The sequence below is a fragment of the Heptranchias perlo genome, chromosome 4, assembly GCF_035084215.1.
Source record: "Heptranchias perlo isolate sHepPer1 chromosome 4, sHepPer1.hap1, whole genome shotgun sequence".
Classification (NCBI taxonomy): Eukaryota; Metazoa; Chordata; class Chondrichthyes; order Hexanchiformes; family Hexanchidae; genus Heptranchias; species Heptranchias perlo.
The window spans coordinates 136,084,494-136,103,585 of NC_090328.1; the positions used below are offsets into that span (position 1 = coordinate 136,084,494).

Here is a 19,092-nt window from a genome sequence, read left to right on the forward strand (position 1 = left end):
TCCTAACTCTTCAAATATAGGGGTTTCATTAGCTACCTCAAAGATGCCACCAGAGTGAGACATTACAGCAACGCATATGGAAACAATCTGCTAAGAACTTGAACTAAAGACCACAACCTTAAAGCACCATGCTATAGTGAGGTCTTCGGAGACTGTAAAAATAATTAGGTCCAGTGGTCTCAAACAGTCTTGGGTCTAGTACTACAAATATGACTGCTACAGGTGGCACTCTGATTCAATCTTCTCCCTTGCATAAAGGGAGGAGCATTCAAATTGTATGGTTCTGAAACAGTCTAGAAGAGACTATGGTGGGGGGGGGGTCAATTGTCTGTCTGACAGTTCCCTGTCTGAAAATGACATTTATGAGGGATAGATCTAGTGCAAATTCCAGTTATGATATGTCTAATTCCCAATTTCCCCTGTAAATTCAGGACTGTTGTCTGTGCAGTGACTTGAGAGCAAAACTGAACAAGTCAACCATGCACTTACAAGTAAATGTGAAAACACCAGAGTCAGGGCATCCCCTGGACAATGAAGTAAAGATAAATAGGGAAAACCTTGTACTGATGATTTGCTCACTTTAAATTGAACTGCCTTCAAACTACGTTTTGCGAGTTTCTAAAATCTCAGTGTTTGGCTGGCAGTGATTAACATGTCCTCCAGAGGACCACCTCATACTGTCCCTGGGAACATTATCAATTACAACCAAATGAAGTTTGAAACTTCTATTTCTAGTATGGGATGCTAACTTCTCTTTCTTGTTCGAAAAGATTAGGAGAAAAACCCAAAGTTCTACTGGCTTGGGAAGCAGAATTTTTCTTGGTAGGAGGATTGTATTTCTGTCCCAAGAAAATTTTCCCATGAACTATGGAATAATTTTGGAATAACTTTCCCAGACAATACGGCCCTGATATTTACGGGAAGGCGGGGAGCAAGCGGACGGTGACTGAATTATGGAAAAAGCAGAGGTTGAGAGGCTGGCCGCTGGCGGACGAGAAAGCCTGCTGTACAAGGCCGCAACCGGGGAACAGAGAGGAGAGAGGGAGAGATGGCGGGAAGAGGAGAAATTGTGGGGTGGGGGAGGGGTGAAAGATTGTTGGGGGGGGGGCAGAGATCGCGGAGGAGAGGGAGAGAGATCACTTGGGGGAGAGATTGCGGAGGGGAAAAGTTGGTTTCGGGAAAGATCACTTAGGGGGAGAGATTGCGGGGAAGGGTCTGGAAAGCGCGGGGAGGGGGTCGGCCGATCGTGGGGAGCAAGAAATCGCGGCAAGTTAGCTTGGGGGGCTGGGGGGAAGCACTCCTGCACCTCCTGGTCTACAAGCAGTGCTGGATCCGGCAATTCTTGCCTCCCTTTAGCAGCCGGGTCCCCTGAGCCCTGGGAAATCCGGCCCGCAGCCATTAAATCCAATGGTTGACAAAATCTGAGGCAGCCTCATTAACATATTATACTTACCGACCCGCCTCTCAAGAGTGGATTACTCACCCACCCTGGTTAAACCGGAAGTGGGCGTGTTCGAGGCGGGTTGGGGTCTGATTTCCCACTTTTTACAATTTAACCCCCCCACTATGTCCCCCCCCCCGTCTTGGGGGGTTAAAATTCATGTCTATCTTTCACCTAATTATCTAAATTATAGAGGCTCTAAAACGTCAAATATGAGATATCAAGGACACAAATTACAGGTGGTTGCAAGAGTTTTATGGTCAATAACTTGTTACCGACATTGGGAAAAGACCTGTCCCGAATGGGATATGCATCTGAGCCACCACTGCAGTTGACTGTGCCTCTTGCTTGTGGCTTAAAAAGGTGTGATCCTCACTCAATGTGCCCCAGCAAACATTTTCCTCCTCCACATTGACTATTACAGCCTTGTTTGAAATTCACACAGGCATACTTTGCTGGTGGCTATAAGTGGAAAACCTAACCAATTTTTTTCTTACCTAACCTGGAGTCACAATTGTAATAATCAATAGTGGGAAGAAGACCAGAATTATGTGTTTTTAAAGGAACAATGTTCAAATTTATTTCTTACCAATTTGCAGGGCAGCCTTTTTATTTGTGTATCGAGATTAAAGAAGAAAGAATATTAAAACTCACTCCAGAAACAGGTAAATTAGAAATTAACATTTTTGTTTGAATCCTGGTGGGTCCTGAACAACCATATTGTGGCATACTTACTGGACCTTTCAGGATTTAAATTTAAAAATTGTAATAAAAATAGAAAGCATTGAAGAAATTTTTGAAACTTTTTTTGCAATAATTTTCTCTCCTCCTCTCCTCAAAGCAACAACTCCTTATTGGGGCATGGCTCCAGAGGTGCCGGTCACATTACGGTATATCATCCAAGTGATTATTCTTTTTTGAGCCCAGACAGTGACGGTTCATAGGACATCAGCCATTGGGAGGCACCATAGCGAAGTCCGATCCTGTCCTTAGCCAGCTTCCGCATGATGTGGAGATGCCGGTGATGGACTGGGGTTGACAATTGTAAACAATTTTACAACACCAAGTTATAGTCCAGCAATTTTATTTGAAATTCACAAGCTTTCGGAGGTTTCCTCCTTCCTCAGGTGAATGTTGTGGAAAGCTTCCACATAAACACACTTCCAGGACCTCACAAAGAAGCAAATCAGAAAGAGGAAATTGGCTCAATTTTCTCATTACTCTATGGCCAATTGTAGTGCCCTTGCTGAGATCAACGAACATGACACAGACTAGGTACCGAACTTGGGACTTCCCTGCATTGTATGGCTCAGCTATTCACTCTGCAAAGTTGCTAAACTATTGGGTGAAATATTGTAAGCATAATTACAAAGTTACGATACACAACTGAAAATTTCCCATTCCTTGCTGTCACTTTCAACACAACCGGAGTAAACTGCAGCTAACTTCCCAAAATTCCCAAGAATTAAAGTAGGAATCTGAGCATTTAGTGATGAACCTTAAATGTGTGTATGTACTCAAGATCTCCACCCAATGCAGCACACCCTTACCCATTTTAATTCAACTTTCCACATCACCCTTAAGAATCACATGCACGTGTAAATTACAGCACAGAATAGGCAGCCACTTCTAATCCAAAAACCCAGTGGGATGAGACAAACCTTAAATGGATTGATTGCAAATGGGTTAGTTGGGGAAGGGTGTGGAAAAGTCCTAGCTCGATATGCAGAAACCTATGGCAACAAAACAAAACAAATGGTTGAAACGAGGCAAAAAATCCTCAACTTTAGATGGTTACTGGTGATTTCCTTTTATTATTAAGCTATCAAGGTAGAACCAAAAATACATAATAATTGAAATCTGTAATTCAACTAAACATTTTGAATTTACTTATGAAATCCAGTACTTGTCCCTCTTATTATTACATCATCGCTGTGTCAATAGAAATCAAGACCACATCAAGGCGATTCACTAACCTTGAATTTATTTTCAGAAAATGGATTTTTGGTCATAAAATAGGGGGCTTGACAGAAGGCCTTCTCATCATTTGAAGCCGTAGAGGTCTATTAAAATGCACAAATGCTATCAGAAAAAGGAATATTCACAACCAGCTCATTAAAAATCGCACTTTGTGAAACAGCAGGTCAGGCTATAAGCCAGTATGACTAAAGAAAACATTTGCATCTTTAGGCTATTTCTTTAAATGTTTTCTCTGTTCCAGATATTTAAGTCACATTACTGATAGAATCGATGGCCAGGGAACAGAGTTTGTGGCGGGGACCGAAGGCAATGGCTTCAGTCTTACTAATGTTTAATTGGAGGAAATTTCGGAAAATATAAGATTGGATGTCGGACAAGCAGACTGACAACAGAGAGGCGGTGGAAGAGTGAAGAGATATTGAGAAAAAAATTCTTTGTATTTCAGAAACATATCTTTATCTGTATCTCTGATACATTAGATACTACTTTTGATGGCATAATATGGAAATTATATTAAAAGTAAATAATTAAGGTTCAGCGAACCACAAATAATTCAATATAAAGAAAAAAGGTTTCTAAAAAGTAGGCTTTTCCTATGTGTCAGAGAGTTTACCCAAACTAAACCTAAACCAAACAGACCAAAAAGATTCCAAAGTTCAATCCATGTTGAGTTAATGGATTTCAGCCAAGGTGGCAGTCAGGGCAATACAATTTGCCTCACTGTCCCAGGATTAGGGAGGAAAAGTTGGTCATGGTTCCTCTTCTTGATCACTATCCAGTGACCCCTGCTGTTGGTGAACATGTGTGGAGGGATTGGACACGGCTGTGCTGCCATTATGATAGAACAGCTTGTAATTGTAAAGGGTTACACATGAATGATGATCATGTGGGTCAGTTTTCAAAGAGATGAGGGACTGACACCTGTGGAAATGTAATTCAGCTTTGAGTCAATGCCCTCTGCAAAGGAGGGGAGAAATTAGCAAGGGACAAAGAAAATAAGCATTGATTTTGAAGTTGAACCTTATTGGGGAGACAAGTATACAATTCCATCACATCAAGAACAGTTTTATCACTCCAAGGAATGCAGCAGCTTTAAGACCTCCTCCATTACTTTAATGTAAAGATGAGTCTTAAAAAGCGATACTTACAATATAGCGATTGCACACAAATCTGTCTACTATTGGTGCTGTTTTCTCCCCTTTTTTTGTTTTTATCTCCTTCTTTAGATTCCCCACCCCTATGCTGAGAGGGTGAAAAGGCAATCTGTTCCCACACTACTGTCAACACTTATGCAAGGACATGTGACACTGAATGGCACAGTGACTCACCCCTCGATTTCCCTTCCTTCTTGGTCGGAAAACGCCTCTAATCAGCAGACCAGATGGTGCTGCTAAGGTGGCACTGTATAAGAGTTTATTAGCAAAAACGAAAGCACATGGAACTGAAAGTAACCTAATGACATGGGTCGGTAATTGGTTGGGAGATAGGAGAGTAGGGAATGTTCTCTGATTGGTGGGATGTGACAAGTGGTGTTCCCCAGGGGTCTGTACTGAGGTCTCAACTTTTCACCATTTACATCAATGACTTGGGTGAAAGAATAGAGTTGTATGTCCAAGTTTTCAGATGACACTAAATTAGGAGGGATAGTAAGTTCTGTGGATAGAGAGAGCAAGTTGCAAAGTGACAAAGACAGGCTAAGTGGCAAAACTATAGCAAATGGAGTTCAATATGGGGAAATGTGAGGTCAGCCACTTTAGATTTAAGAAAGGCAAATCGGAATATTTTCTTAATAGCAAGAGACTATGAGTTTTGGAGGAGCAAAGGGATTTAGGTGTCCATGTACAAAAACCACTAATAGAAATCACGTTAGTGCACAGGTACAAAAAGTAATCAAAAAGGCTAATGGAATGTTGGCCTTTATCTCAAGGGGGTTGGAATTCAAAAGTGAAGAAGTGTTCAGTTATACAGCCTTGGCCAGTCCCCATCTGGAGTATACGTTCAGTTTTGGGCACTGAACCTTAGAAGAGATATATTGGCCTTCAAGAGAGTTCAACGCTGATTTATCAGAATTATACAGGGCATAAACGGTTACATTATAAGGACAGGTTGCATAAACCTGGTTTGTACTCCCGTGGGTTTAGAAGGTTGAGAAGTGATCTAATTGAGGCGTTTAAAATAATAGAGATTCGATGGGGTAGGTACAGAGAAACTATTTCCTCTGGTAAGGGAATCTAGAACAAGAGGGCATGATATTAAAATTAATGCTAGGCCATTTAAGAGTGAAATCAGGAATCATTTTTTTCATGTTAAAGGTAGTGAAAATCTGGAACACTCTTCCCCAAAAGGTTGTGGATGCTGGTTCAATAGAAATGTTCACAACTGAGATGGATCGATTTTTGTTGGGTAAAGATATCAAGGGATAGGGATCAAAGGCGGTAAATGGAGTTGATGCACAGATCAGCCATGATCTAACTGAATGACGGAACAGACTCAAGGGGCTGACTGGCCTATTCCTGTTCCTATGTGAGGAAACAAGATGAGCTCCCTATTTCACCACTTTAAACAATTCACGATTCACAAAAAAATACATTAATGTACTTTATAACAGTGACTGATGGGAGTAGGCTAGGAAAATAGGAGTTGTTAGACAAAAAGGTCCATCTAGTTCGTCTTCTACCATCTTGTAGTCGCATGATGCAATGATAATGGAGTTGTTGACTAATCATAGCAATGTTAGTCTACAACAGATCCAGGCATGAGGCAAGGAAAACCTTGCCTCAAGGTGGAGAGCTTTGGGAACCAAAGGTCCAAAGCGAACTGTTCCTTCCAAGCCTGCTACACTTACCACATGTCATGTCTCAAATTATTCATATACTGTCTCCCAAAATATTATTTTCTGAAAGAAATCTATCTAATTTGCATTTGAATGAATCAATCTCATCTGCTTCCACCGTCTCCCAAAGGACCCTGTTCTATAGATTGACCATTCACTCACTGAAATATTGATTCCGCAGATTAGTTTTGAATTTACCGTCATTCAAGTGTAGGCCGTGTCAGCTGGCTCTACAGTTCCGGACAAGGTGAAACAGCTCGTCATGGACTACGTTATCTAGTTCCTTTAGAATCCTAATAGGTGAATTTTCAGCTCTAAGGCATGGAAATTTGTGCTGGGAAAAGGAACTTTTCTGCTTGTTGTTCCCAATACCAGCAACAAATAATTCAAGGTCAATGAGTTAAATTAAAGTTCATGTTTCTCTGCCCCAACAACCTGCATCAACTCTAACCACAGGATAATGCCCTAAAATGCACCATTTAATTTTCCACAGCATCCATATTTTAGCCTCTCTGCATGTAATATTTTCTTCCATTCACTAATTTTAGCAAATATTAGATTGAGTAGAGGCACCTCTTTAACTCAAAACTACTCTTCTTTGCTAAAAAGCAGTGAACAGAGGAAAATATATCCCACCTGAGATAATCTTCAATTCAGTGACAAGTTAAGGGCAGTTTGCAATTGTGGACTCATTCCCACCAGGAACTGGGTTAAGACTATCTCAAACTCATTTTATACAGAATCTTCACAGCCAGCAGAGACAGGATACTTTCATTCCATCAGTTGGGGCTGACATTGAAAAGAAGGCCCCAGAGATGAAAGGACTGGGTTCTAATCCATTATATCACCTAGTTTCTCCATCAGAATATGCTTAAAGTTTGCCCGATATAATATTTTAATTTGTCTTTAATAGAAGAAAAACAGGAATATGCAAATTAACATGAAATTTCACTTATCAACTAATACAATATGGTTTAGACAGAACAGGTTTAGAATATTGGTAAAAGATATTTCTTAACAGTAATATATATCGAAGTACTATAGTTAACTTTTTAGTCTTATAAAGTAATAATTAAAATTCTAAAATGTAATTACATAAAAGCAAACACTCCAAAAAAAGGCACTTAGACTGAAAAAAGAACATGCAAGCATCATCCAACCTGGCTAATGCGGGTTTGAAAAGAGTCAGCAAATGGGTTAGTACTGCCGCTGCCGCTGCTCGATTCAGGCAAGGGGTTAGACTGCAGGAAAGACAAAGGTTGTTTCTGAAACCAAGACAAAAGTAAAGTCACAATCTGCAACAAAACACTCTCACAAAAAATGACAATCCCTAACATCACAAGGTCCAAATAGGCATTTTCAGTTAGGAACAAGGGCAAATTCAGCAATCCTGCACTCCCAAAAGGTTACCATGCTTAAAAGGAGTGTGGATCAGAGAAGCGGGGCTACGGTTTGTAATGTTGCTCCGACCCATACTCTTTTTGAACACGAACACAGCTTCCCACTGGGAGTCCAGAATCACTGAATTTACTAGCCAGCTGGTACCTTCAGCTTATCTTTCTTTAGGACCAAATTAATCGATTTCCTCTCTCACCTAATCCAAACCCACAACCAATATTTCCTACCAAATAAGAATCTAATTCCTTAATTCATGTCAAGAAGATGTGATGGAAATCATACAAATTGTCCTCAAATACAGAGAGATGCTGAAATTTCAGCATGTTCTGAATTATGTTTTTATTCAGGAGATAAATTTTGTTTATGTTAATAACACTATACTTTTATTGAGATTTGCTAACTCCATAAAAAAATTACTATGTTTCTACTAACTCAGGAGATTTGGTAATGGGATAAAAACGACTGCCTTGCCTCCCAGGATACAAGTTATTTACAATGTAAACAAGGCTCTTTTGCATTCATCAAAATAGCTCTTTATTCTATAGCACGTTCTATCCAACTCTAAATTCTATTACAAACAAAATCTTAATGTGGTACCTGGCTACGAATAGTTTATTCCGTACTGTCTCTAAGCTGTTTTCTTCACAGGATATGGGTATTAGAATTAAATGAAATATGGAAAATGAAATACTGCATTTAGAAGATAGCAAATGTGATTAGTGTGCAAGTATCAACCAACTGCTGATAGAGTTCTGTACTCTGAAAACTGATTTCCTTGTCAAAAGAGGTATGTGGAATCTGTAAAAGACCTTATGTGCTCACCTTCAATTGTCATTGTGGAGAAATGCACATCTATTTTGGGAAGAGTTCTCAAATAGATTTAGGCAATCAGATATTGTCGCAGGCTTTCAGTCTTCAGTTTCATAGATGTTTATTTAACCACGATCACATCACAATAAAAAAGGTATAAAACAGTGCATCTCAATCTACCCCAGCTCACCTCCATTCCTTATTACAACAGCAAGAAACAGTTTCCAGATTTTACACAAAATTATTTAAATGTCAAGCCATACGGGCCATTGGCTAAACAATTACATGAGACCAATAATACTTGAAAGGCTAGCTGTACTTAAAGTAGGTAAGTCATCCGGTCTGGATGGGATGCATCCTAGGTTGCTGAGGGAAGTAAGGGTGGAAATTGCAGAGGTGCTGGCCATAATCTTCCAAACATCCATAGATACGGGGGTGGTACCAGAGGACTGGAGAATTGCAAATGTTACACCCTTGTTCAAAAAAGGGTGTAAGGATAAACCCAGCAACTATAGGCCAGTCAGGTTAACCTCAGTGGTGGGGAAACTTTTGAAATGATAATCCAGGACAGAATTAACAGTCACTTGGACAAGTGTGGATTGATTAGGGAAAGCCAGCACGAATTTGTTAAAGGCAAATCATGTTTAACTAACCTGATTGAGTTTTTTGATGAGGGAACAGAGAGGGTAGATGAGGGCAATATAGTTGATGTGGTGTATATGGACTTTCAAAAGGCGTTTGAAAAAGTGCCAAACGGTAGGCTTATCATAAAAACTGCAGCCCGTGGAATAAAGAGGGCAATAGCAACATGGATACAGAATTGGCTAAGGGACAGGAAACAGAGAGTAGTGGTGAACGGTTGTTTTTCAGACTGGAGGGAGGTGTACAGTGGTGTTCCCCAGGGGTCAGTGCTGGGGCCACTGCTTTTCTTGATATATATTAATGACTTGGACTTGGGTGTACAGGGCACAATTTCAAAATTTGCAGATGACACAAAACTTGGAAGGATAGTAAACAGTGAGGAGGATAGTGATAGACTTCAAGAGGATACAGACAGGCTGGTGGCATGGGCGGACACGTGGCAGATGAAATTTAACACAGAAAAATGCGAAGTGATACATTTCGGTAGGAAGAACAAGGAGAGGCAATATAAACTAGAGGGCACAACTCTAAAAAGAATACAGGAACAAAGAGATCTGGGGGTATATATGGCGAAGCTAGAGCTCATGACTACATGCATGCTAAACAGCGGAAGCAACATGCTACAGACAGAGCTAAGCGATTCCACAATCAATGGATCAGATCAAAGCTCTGCAGTCCTGCCACATCCTGTCATGAATGGTGGTGAACAATTAAACAACTAATGGGAGGAGAAGGCTCTGTAAACATCCCCGTCTTCAATGATGGTGGAGTCCAGCATGTGAGTGCAAAAGACAAGGCTGAAGCGTTTGCAACCATCTTCAGCCAGAAGTGCCAAGTGGACGATCCATCTTGGCCTCCTCCTGATATCCCCACCGTCACAGAAGCCAGTCTTCAGCCAATTCGATTCACTCCATGTGATATCAAGAAACGGCTGAGTGCACTGGATACAGCAAAGGCTATGGGCCCCGACAACATCCCGGCTGTAGTGCTGAAGACTTGTGCTCCAGAACTAGCCGCGCCTCTAGCTAAGCTGTTCCAGTACAGCTATAACACTGGTATCTACCCGACAATGTGGAAAATTGCCCAGGTACGTCCTGTCCACAAAAAGCAGGACAAATCCAATCCGGCCAATTACCGCCCCATTAGTCTACTCTCAATCATCAGCAAAGTGATGGAAGGTGTTGTCGACAGTGCTATCAAGCGGCACTTACTCACCAATAACCTGCTCACCGATGCTCAGTTTGGGTTCCGCCAGGACCACTCGGCTCCAGACCTCATTACAGCCTTGGTCCAAACATGGACCAAGGGAGGTGAGAGTGACTGCCCTTGACATCAAGGCAGCATTTGACCGAGTGTGGCACCAAGGAGCCCTGGTAAAATTGAAGTCAATGGGAATCAGGGGGAAAACTCTCCAGTGGCTGGAGTCATACCTAGCACAAAGGAAGATGGTAGTGGTTGTTGGAGGCCAATCATCTCAGCCCCAGGGCATTGCTGCAGGAGTTCCTCGGGTCAGTGTCCTAGGCCCAACCATCTTCAGCTGCTTCATCAATGACCTTCCCTCCATCATAACGTCAGAAATGGGGATGTTCGCTGATAATTGCAGTGTTCAGTTCCATTCGCAACCCCTCAAATAATGAAGCAGTACGAGCCCGCATGCAGCAAGACCTGGACAACATCCAGGCTTGGGCTCATAAGTGGCAAGTAACATTTGCGCCAGACAAGTGCCAGGCAATGACCATCTCCAACAAGAGAGAGTCTAACCACCTCCCCTAGACATTCAACGGCATTACCATCGCCGAATCCCCCACCATCAACATCCTGGGGGTCACCATTGACCGGAAACTTAACTGGACCAGCCAAACAAATACTGTGGCAACAAGAGCAGGTCAGAGGCTGGGTATTCTGTGGCGAATGACTCACCTCCTGACTCCACAAAGCCTTTCCACCATCTACAAGGCACAAGTCAGGAGTGTGATGGAATACTTTGCACTTGCCTGGATGAGTGCAGCTCCAACAACACTCAAGAAGCTCGACACCATCCAGGACAAAGCAGCCCGCTTGATTGGCACCCCATCCACACCCTAAACATTCACTCCCTTCACCACCAGCGCACTGTGGCTGCAGTGTGTACCATCCACAGGATGCACTGCAGCAACTCGCCAAGGCTTCTTCAACAGCACCTCCCAATCCCGTGACCTCTACCATCTAGAAGGACAAGAACAGCAGGTACATGGGAACAACACTACCTGCATGTTCCCCTCCAAGCCACACACTATCCTGACTTGGAAATATATCGCCGTTCCTTCATCGTCACTGGGTCAAAATCCTGGAACTCCCTTCCTAACAGCACTGTGGGAGAACCTTCACCACACAGACTGCAGAGGTTCAAGAAGGCAGCTCACCACCACCTTCTCAAGGGCGATTAGGGATGGGCAATCAATACCGGCCTCGCCAGCGACGCCCACATCCCATGAACTGGAGTATTGTGTCCAGTTCTGGGCACCGCACTTTAGGAAGGTTGTGAAGGCCTTAGAGAGGGTGCAGAAGAGATTTCTAGAATGATTCCAAGGATAGGGACTTTAGTTGCATGGATAGACTGGAGAAGCTGAGGTTGTTCTCCTTGGAACAGAGACGGTTGCGAGGAGATTTGATCGAGGTATTCAAAATCATGAAGGTCTAGACAGAGTAGATAGAGAGAAACTGTTCCCATTGGTAGAAGGGTCAAAAACCAGAGGACATAGATTTAAGATGATTGGCAAAAGAACCAAAGGTGACATGAGGAAAAACTTTTTTACACAGCGAGCGGTTAGGATCTGGAACGCACTGCCCGAGGGGGTGGTAGAGGCAGATTCAATCATGGCCTTCAAAAGGGAACTGGATAAGTACTTGAAAGGAAAAAAATTGCAGGGCTACGGGGAAAGGGTAGGGAGTAGGATTAGCTGGATTGCTCTTGTACAGAGCCGGCGCGGACTCAATGGGTCGAATGGCCTCCTTCCGTGCTGTAACCTTTCTATGATTCTAATATAGCTTTAAATATTGTACTGCTATCAAGAGCTTGTGCAAAATTAATTTGCATCCAGTTTACACCACCTACTCACCAAAATAAACCCAAATTCATTAAAGTAGAACAATTCCTAATGTATGAAGTCTCTTAATGATTATCTAAATGCCACAACATATAGGCATTTCCAAAGAACGCAGCTTCCCAAAGCAAACAAACATACAACAGACAATGCAGTTGATAAGAATGATAGAACACAGAGCTACCTGTTCACAAGCCTGACCAAAAACTGTTGATCATTGAAAATTCCATAGAAATACCAAATTGTTTTGAGCAATTTGGAGTTTTAACTTTTAATGAGTATTTGTTATTTGTTTAGTTGTAGAGCAATGAAACACAAAAGACCCAGCACACTGAACAAATACTGCTGAATAATGAAGAAGGAGCTTATAACTTTCAAAGGGATTTACTATCACACGTAAAATGATGCTTTTACCTTGGATGAATCAAGGGAGAATGGGTTAGTAGTGGTACGTTTCTGCCCGCTAAGAGCAAATGTTGATGAACGATTACATAGAGTCTCTGGCTGGGAACAAAAAAGGATGAAATGGAGGGAAATGTAAATGAAGTTAGAAAAAGATGAAAAAAAAACTTTAAGAGTTAGCACTAAAGAAGTCAACTACATTAAGGAATAAGGATGCTTTGTGTACCATTCACGATTGTATCACAAGGATAGATATGCAATATATCGACATATGCTGCACGTTTTACATTCTGCCACTAATCACTTTTCAGGTAAAATTTTAAAAGGGAAACTTTAACACACAGTAAAGTAGCAATCAACTGTACTACTACGACTGGCACTACTCAAAACTGAAGAAAAAAAACAACCCTGTAAGCAGGGTTATTTCATTGACCACTCCAGGTTGTTTTGACAACTCATGCAATGATTCCTGCTACGCTGAAGGGTTCTGAAAATTGATCAAAGTGTGCTAGCGACAAGGCCACGCACAATAGTGACAAGGTACAAAAACTACAATTAAAGTTTCCCCCCTTTTGTTTTGCTGTCTAAATTCTCTGGTGTATACCTAAAACAATAAAGTTCTAGCATTTGTACTTCTTGAAATTTCTCTGTGAAATCACAAAAATATGAAGGTAGATTGCTGTATTTTCAAAACCTACTGTGCAATATTCTCCATATTGCCCCATTAGGTTAAATGGTAAACAATAAAAAACACCCACGTTCAATCATCTATTCAAAATAGAACAACACACAACTATTTATAAGAGAGAGAATAACAATGAGTTTCAACTGAGATTAATGACAAAAGCCATTTTCAAGATTTAAACCTTTAACTAATACTACTGTCTTTGGAATCTTTCACTTTACCCAAATACGTTCTTCATTACACCCACACAACCAAAGTTGCAGTGGAAGCAGTCACTGTGACAGCTATTTTACAAAACTATAGTTTCAAATTCAATTTTTATTATTGTACTTGGGCATAATTACATTACATGTGTGAAGTTTGGAAGATAATTATTTCATTGCTCGAAAGCAGTTTGATTTCAGGAGTAGGAAACATGTACATGCACACGGTCTCTCGAGTGTCTCAACTCCCCACAATTAAGTTTCAAAATTCAGGTGCTGTATTCCATTTTCCTTTTAACATGGGTAAGCCTCACACCCTGCTAATTTAACTCTGCAATGAAGCTTTACCAGTCACCTGCTCTCCAATAGCATTTTTATAGAGATCAGGCTCCCTGCTGTTTATCCCCAGCCAACAGCCTCCATGCCCAACTTTAACTACAGAGAGAATGTGCAGCAAGAAACAAACTAAAATCATCCCACAAGCCATGATCCAGAGAGCAATAGCAATAGGGAGACTGGCTGCCTTTCTGAGTCAGTTGCTCGGGAAAATGCCATCTTAGGTTGTGCGGGTGGAAAGATGGTAGATCGGTTTGGTAGAGAGGCTGAGAAAGCTGTTTGGTTTGAGGCCTGGTCGCATGGGGAGAAAATTAGTGGAAGAACACAAGCTAAAAATAAAAGTATAAAATAAAAAAAATGTCTGCTTTAGGTGTTCTTCTGGGGATTTGTTTCACCCATGGTGTCATGTATTTAGCAAGGACTAATCAGCAATGCCAGAGGCATACTACAGTGTTACAGGAATAAAAGGTTTAATATAAATAGACTGTACAGATCAGTGAATGAACAATGTAAAACGTAACAGAAAATAAACAAATCTCTCTTATGTTATGTTAGATATATACTGCATAAACTGTGATTTATTTAATTCATTGCATAGCAAGTAGTTTTTAAATAATGTAGCCTCCTCCTGTGCTTTTCAGTTTACATACCCGAGGTCTGGTTATTAAACTCTGAACCAAAAACACCACAGGATTGCCTGCTTTTCGAATAGCTTCAACTGCCTGTTCGTGACTGGCATCTCGCAAGTCAACTCCATCTACCTGCAAAACAATGTTACGTTAAGTTTTCTTAAAAAAATACGTTCTGTACTCCAACTTACAGGACATCATAGTATCGTATTGAAAAATACTGACTAATTACTGGTAGGTCCTAATGCTAACAACTTCGGCTAAATTTCCACTGCGTCTCCCTCCACTCCCCTCCCAACCACAAATGTCCTCTCCTTAAGCAACTGACTGATAATGGGTTACAATTCCACAGCGTCAGTAGCCCCAAGCATCTCAACCCAAGTGGGCACTCTTCAGGTGTGAGCTTAAAAAGTGACAGTGACAAACTAAGCATCCATGGGGTGAAGGCAGTGGAAGTTGCAGCTGAGCTGGATTCTTTTCTCATGTGAATTTTCCCACAGTCACTGGACAGCAATCAGGAACAGTAAACCATGGATGATCTTTCATGCCCCACCCCCCCACCCAAGACTTACATCTGTTCTATTTGTCAGAGGGAAAACCATAAAAATAATGTGAAACAAACAAGTATTAATAGGCTTCCAAGGGGGGGAATTCTTCCAATTAGTTGAGTTGGATCTTGGTACATGGACATAGTTCCATTCAAATAATTAGCCGAATAAACAATTTCAACGGTCAGCATGGGCACAGCCCGTGTCCTGTAGCACAATTCTGACCCTCCCTTGATTAATTTGGATATGGTTAAGTGAGAAGTCTTCTCATTTGATGTTGATCAACAATGGCAAGAAAAGATGGGAAACAGTAATGTGAACTTCAGAAAATTCTAGCACTATTCAACTAGCACCTCACTGTATAATCATTTTTAATTGTACTAATCACCTTCCTCATCCAAAGCAGTCACAAATTCAGGGTTACGTTTTGTTTTATTGTTGGAATATTTAAAGTTTCTCAAAGGCTGCACTTCATTGCAAACCCTTGGTTGCTACTAAAAATTTATCATTGTGCAATACTTATCATTTTCTAGATCCCTTTTCTGAAATGATGGGGTCACATGGTCCTGTCTTAGTTATTTGCCAAAGTGTCCCTAACAGATTTTTATTAAATGTGTTTAAATTTCACCAATATGGTAATCTATTTTGAAACAGCATTATTTTTAAACAGAAAAATATATTTGTAAGTAGTTATTTAAGCCCACAGTTGTAAAAAAGCATACCTCTATAATTCTGTCCCCAGTTTTTAATGTTCCATTTCTTCCAGCTGGACTGTCCTCCAGAATGTGTTTGATGAAAATTCCTCTCATGACCTCTCCATTACTCAGTCGGCTTCCCATCCCTCTTCCACCAACAATGCTAATTCCCAGGGACTTTCCAGGTTCTCGCCACAGCTCCACTCTAAAATGAAGAAGAAAATAAAATAATGTATTTCCTTGTGGTTATTCAGAATAGAATAGAATCATTAATAATAAGGAAGAATTTGGTACAACTACTAGCATTTCCAGAGTGTCTTTAATGTATTAATTATCCCAAGGTGTTTCAGAGATGGAATGAATGCCAAGCAGACGAATTAGGGAAGGTGATCAAAGGCATAGTCAAATAGGTAGATTTTGAGGAAGCTTTTGAAAGGATGGAGATAGCAAGGCAGTATACTCTACAGAGAGAACTCAGAGTGTAAGACCTGGGTGGCTGAAGTTTCTGCCACCACTGGAGATATGGAGGGAAAGGCAATACAAAGAAGGTCAATGGCAGAAGAGTGGAGGCCCCATGCAGGCACGTGGGGCTGGAGAAGGTTGCACAGGTAAGGACACAAGGACAAAGGTTTTTAAGTCAGTACTATAGGGGACTATGAACCAACTTTTGGACAACTTAGAGTTTTATATTCTGAAGCATGAGGTCTGGTAAGGGGAGCATCTGAGAAGTCAAATCAGAAGGTGACAAATTTGTGGATAAGCATTTCAGCAGCAATGGAACTGAGGTAAAAGCAGAGATGGGTGAGGTTGTAGAGGTAGAAATGTACTGTCTTGGTGATTGAAAGGATATGGGATTTAAAGCTCAGCTCAGGGTTGAACAGGACAAATAGATTACACATTGTCATATAAGCTGGGCAAGCAGTTGGGGAGTGGGATGGAGTCAGAGGTTAGAATAGAGTTTTTAGCTGGATCTTTGCTAAGTATTGTACAATTTGATGTTGGACAACCAGTGAAAAAGCGGAGTCAAGGTCTTGGAGTAGAGGGTGGTGGTAAAGAGGTAGAGCTGGGTGTCATCACTGTATTCATGGGAGGTAACCTCACACCTTCAGATAATGTTGCAAAGGGGCAACATATAAACGAATTGGAGGGCCTAGGATGAAATCTTGGGGCACTCCTAAGGTGACTGTGCAGGGATGCAAGAAGAAGATATTGCAGAAATGCTGACAACGTTGAAACAGGTAGGAATGGAATCCAGTGAGGGCAGTGCCATAAAGATGGACAAGGACGGACTGGTCAATCATGTTGAACGCATTGAAAAGGTGTAGAACAAGGAGGGATAACATGCTGTGGTCAGAGACAGAAAGGACATCCTTGATGACTTTGACCAGGGAGATCTCGATGCCATGGGCAGGACAGAAATTGGATTGAAGGGACTTAAATAGCAAATAATGGAAGAATGAGCAAGGAGCTGCATGACCATGGAGTGCTTGAGAACCTTAGGTGAGGAACAAAAAGTTAGATACGGGGCAATAGTTAGAGGTGGGCTTTTTGAGGAGGGGATACAATGATGACAGTTTTGAAGGGCAAGGCAACAGTGTCCAAGGGAAGGGAGCTATTGACAAATGTCAGTGAGCACTGGGCTAAGGAAAAGCAGTTGCGTGGTTAGGGATTGTGTTGGTTAGGTCAAGTGCATAAAAGATGGATCGCAGAGCAGACGAGGTTGATGAAAGTTGGTGAAGGGGAGGGAGAAAAGTACAGAGTGGTAAAAGGTCTGGACTGAGATAAGGGAAGAGGTAACAAAGAAGATAGTCACAATCTTCAAGATGGACAAGGTCCATGAGCCTGTTGGAGGTGAGAAGGGAGGAGCAGAAATAGAGGTTGGAAGAGGCAGTTTGGGTTCAAGATAAAATTCAGAGCTAGTGCAGTACACATCAATACTGAAACTCTCATGCTTGACCATTTCCCAATGGGTGCCCAAGATCAGTCCAGATACTGGTTCACTGGACCTCCTGTGGAACTGTTCTCATTAGCAGCATAGCTCCTGCATGCATTGGGAAACCTAAATTGGAGGTCAAGAGGATTAAAATCTGATTTCAAAGAATCAAGTAGCCTCTACCGTGTTTTATTGCATTTGAAGATGTAGTTTGGAGATGTCTCCCAGTAATGCTATTCCTTCAAATGGGAACACTATTTTAGTAGGACTTTGGCAAGGAACACAAAACTTATTGGAAACAGTCACAAAACTGTAACATAATCAAGCAATTCAATTGCCTTTAGGTACAAGAAAAAATGGATATGAAACAAAATGTTTAATAAAATGGATGAGTTGTTCAAATCACTGACTAATATGACACATTACTACAAGTTATTTGACTCCATGAAGTATATTAGTTAGTTGTCGGGATACATTGCGTCTGATGACCTATGAAGCTGCCAGCTTTTTTTCATTCATTCACGGGATGTGGACGTCGCTGGCAAGGCCAGCATTTATTGCGCATCCCTAATTGCCCTTGAGGAGGTGGTGGTGAGTCGCCTTATTGAATCGCTGAAGTCCGTGTGGTGAAGATTCTCTCACAGTGCTGTTAGGAAGGGAGTTCCAGGATTTTGACCCTGCGATGAAGAAGGAACGGTGATATATTTCCAAATCAGCATGGTGTGTCACATAGAGGGGAACGTGCAGATGATTTTGTTCCCATGTGCCTGCTGCCCTTGTCCTTCTAGTTGGTAGAGGTCGTGGGTTTGGAGGTGCTGTCGAAGAAGCCTTGGTGAGTTGCTGCAGTGCATCCTGTGGATAGTACACACTGTAGCCACGTTTGCTGGTGGTGAAGGGAGTGAATGTTTAGGGTGGTGGATGGGGTGCCAATCAAGCAGGCTACTTTGTCCTGGATGGTGTCGAGCTTCTTCAGTGTTGTTGGAGCTGCACTCATCCAGGCAAGTGGAGAGTATTCCATCACACTCCTGACTTGTGCCTTGTAGATGGTGGAAAGGCTTTGGGGAGTCAGGAGGTGAGTCACTCGCCGCAGAATACCCAGCCTCTGACCTGCTCTTGTAGTCACAGTATTTATGTGGCTGGTCCAGTTAAGTTTCTGGTCAATGGTGACCCCCAGGATGTTGATGGTGGGGGATTCGGCGATGGTAATGCCATTGAATGTCAAGGGGAGGTGGTTAGACTCTCTCTTGTTGGAGATTGTAAACAATTTTACAACACCAAGTTATAGTCCAACAATTTTTATTTGAAATCTACAAGCTTTCGGAGGCTTCCTCCTTCGTCAGGTAAATGTTGGAGATGGTCATTGCCTGGCATTTGTCTGGCGCGAATGTTACTTGCCACTTATCAGCCCAAGCCTGAATGTTGTCCAGGTCTTGCTGCACGCTGGCACGGACTGCTTCATTATCTAAGGGGTTGC

General features: G+C 41.7%; 1 protein-coding gene across 9 annotated transcripts in view; it reads right to left on the reverse strand.

Annotated features, from left to right (window-relative positions):
• The window catches only part of LOC137321295 (multiple PDZ domain protein), a 326,443-nt gene that overhangs the window by 100,785 nt on the left and 206,566 nt on the right, over positions 1-19,092 (reverse strand). For 4 of the 9 annotated variants that reach the window (XM_067983664.1, XM_067983660.1, XM_067983661.1 and 1 more), the window contains 6 exons: positions 15,713-15,890; positions 14,464-14,574; positions 12,602-12,691; positions 7,415-7,519; positions 3,418-3,504; positions 3,103-3,174 (listed from right to left, as the gene is read on the reverse strand). In XM_067983664.1, the coding sequence (XP_067839765.1) occupies positions 3,103-3,174; positions 3,418-3,504; positions 7,415-7,519; positions 12,602-12,691; positions 14,464-14,574; positions 15,713-15,890 (643 nt within the window). The remainder of the gene's footprint in view (positions 1-3,102; positions 3,175-3,417; positions 3,505-7,414; positions 7,520-12,601; positions 12,692-14,463; positions 14,575-15,712; positions 15,891-19,092) is intronic. The other 5 variants (XM_067983665.1, XM_067983663.1, XM_067983662.1 and 2 more) reach the window with 4 other exon arrangements.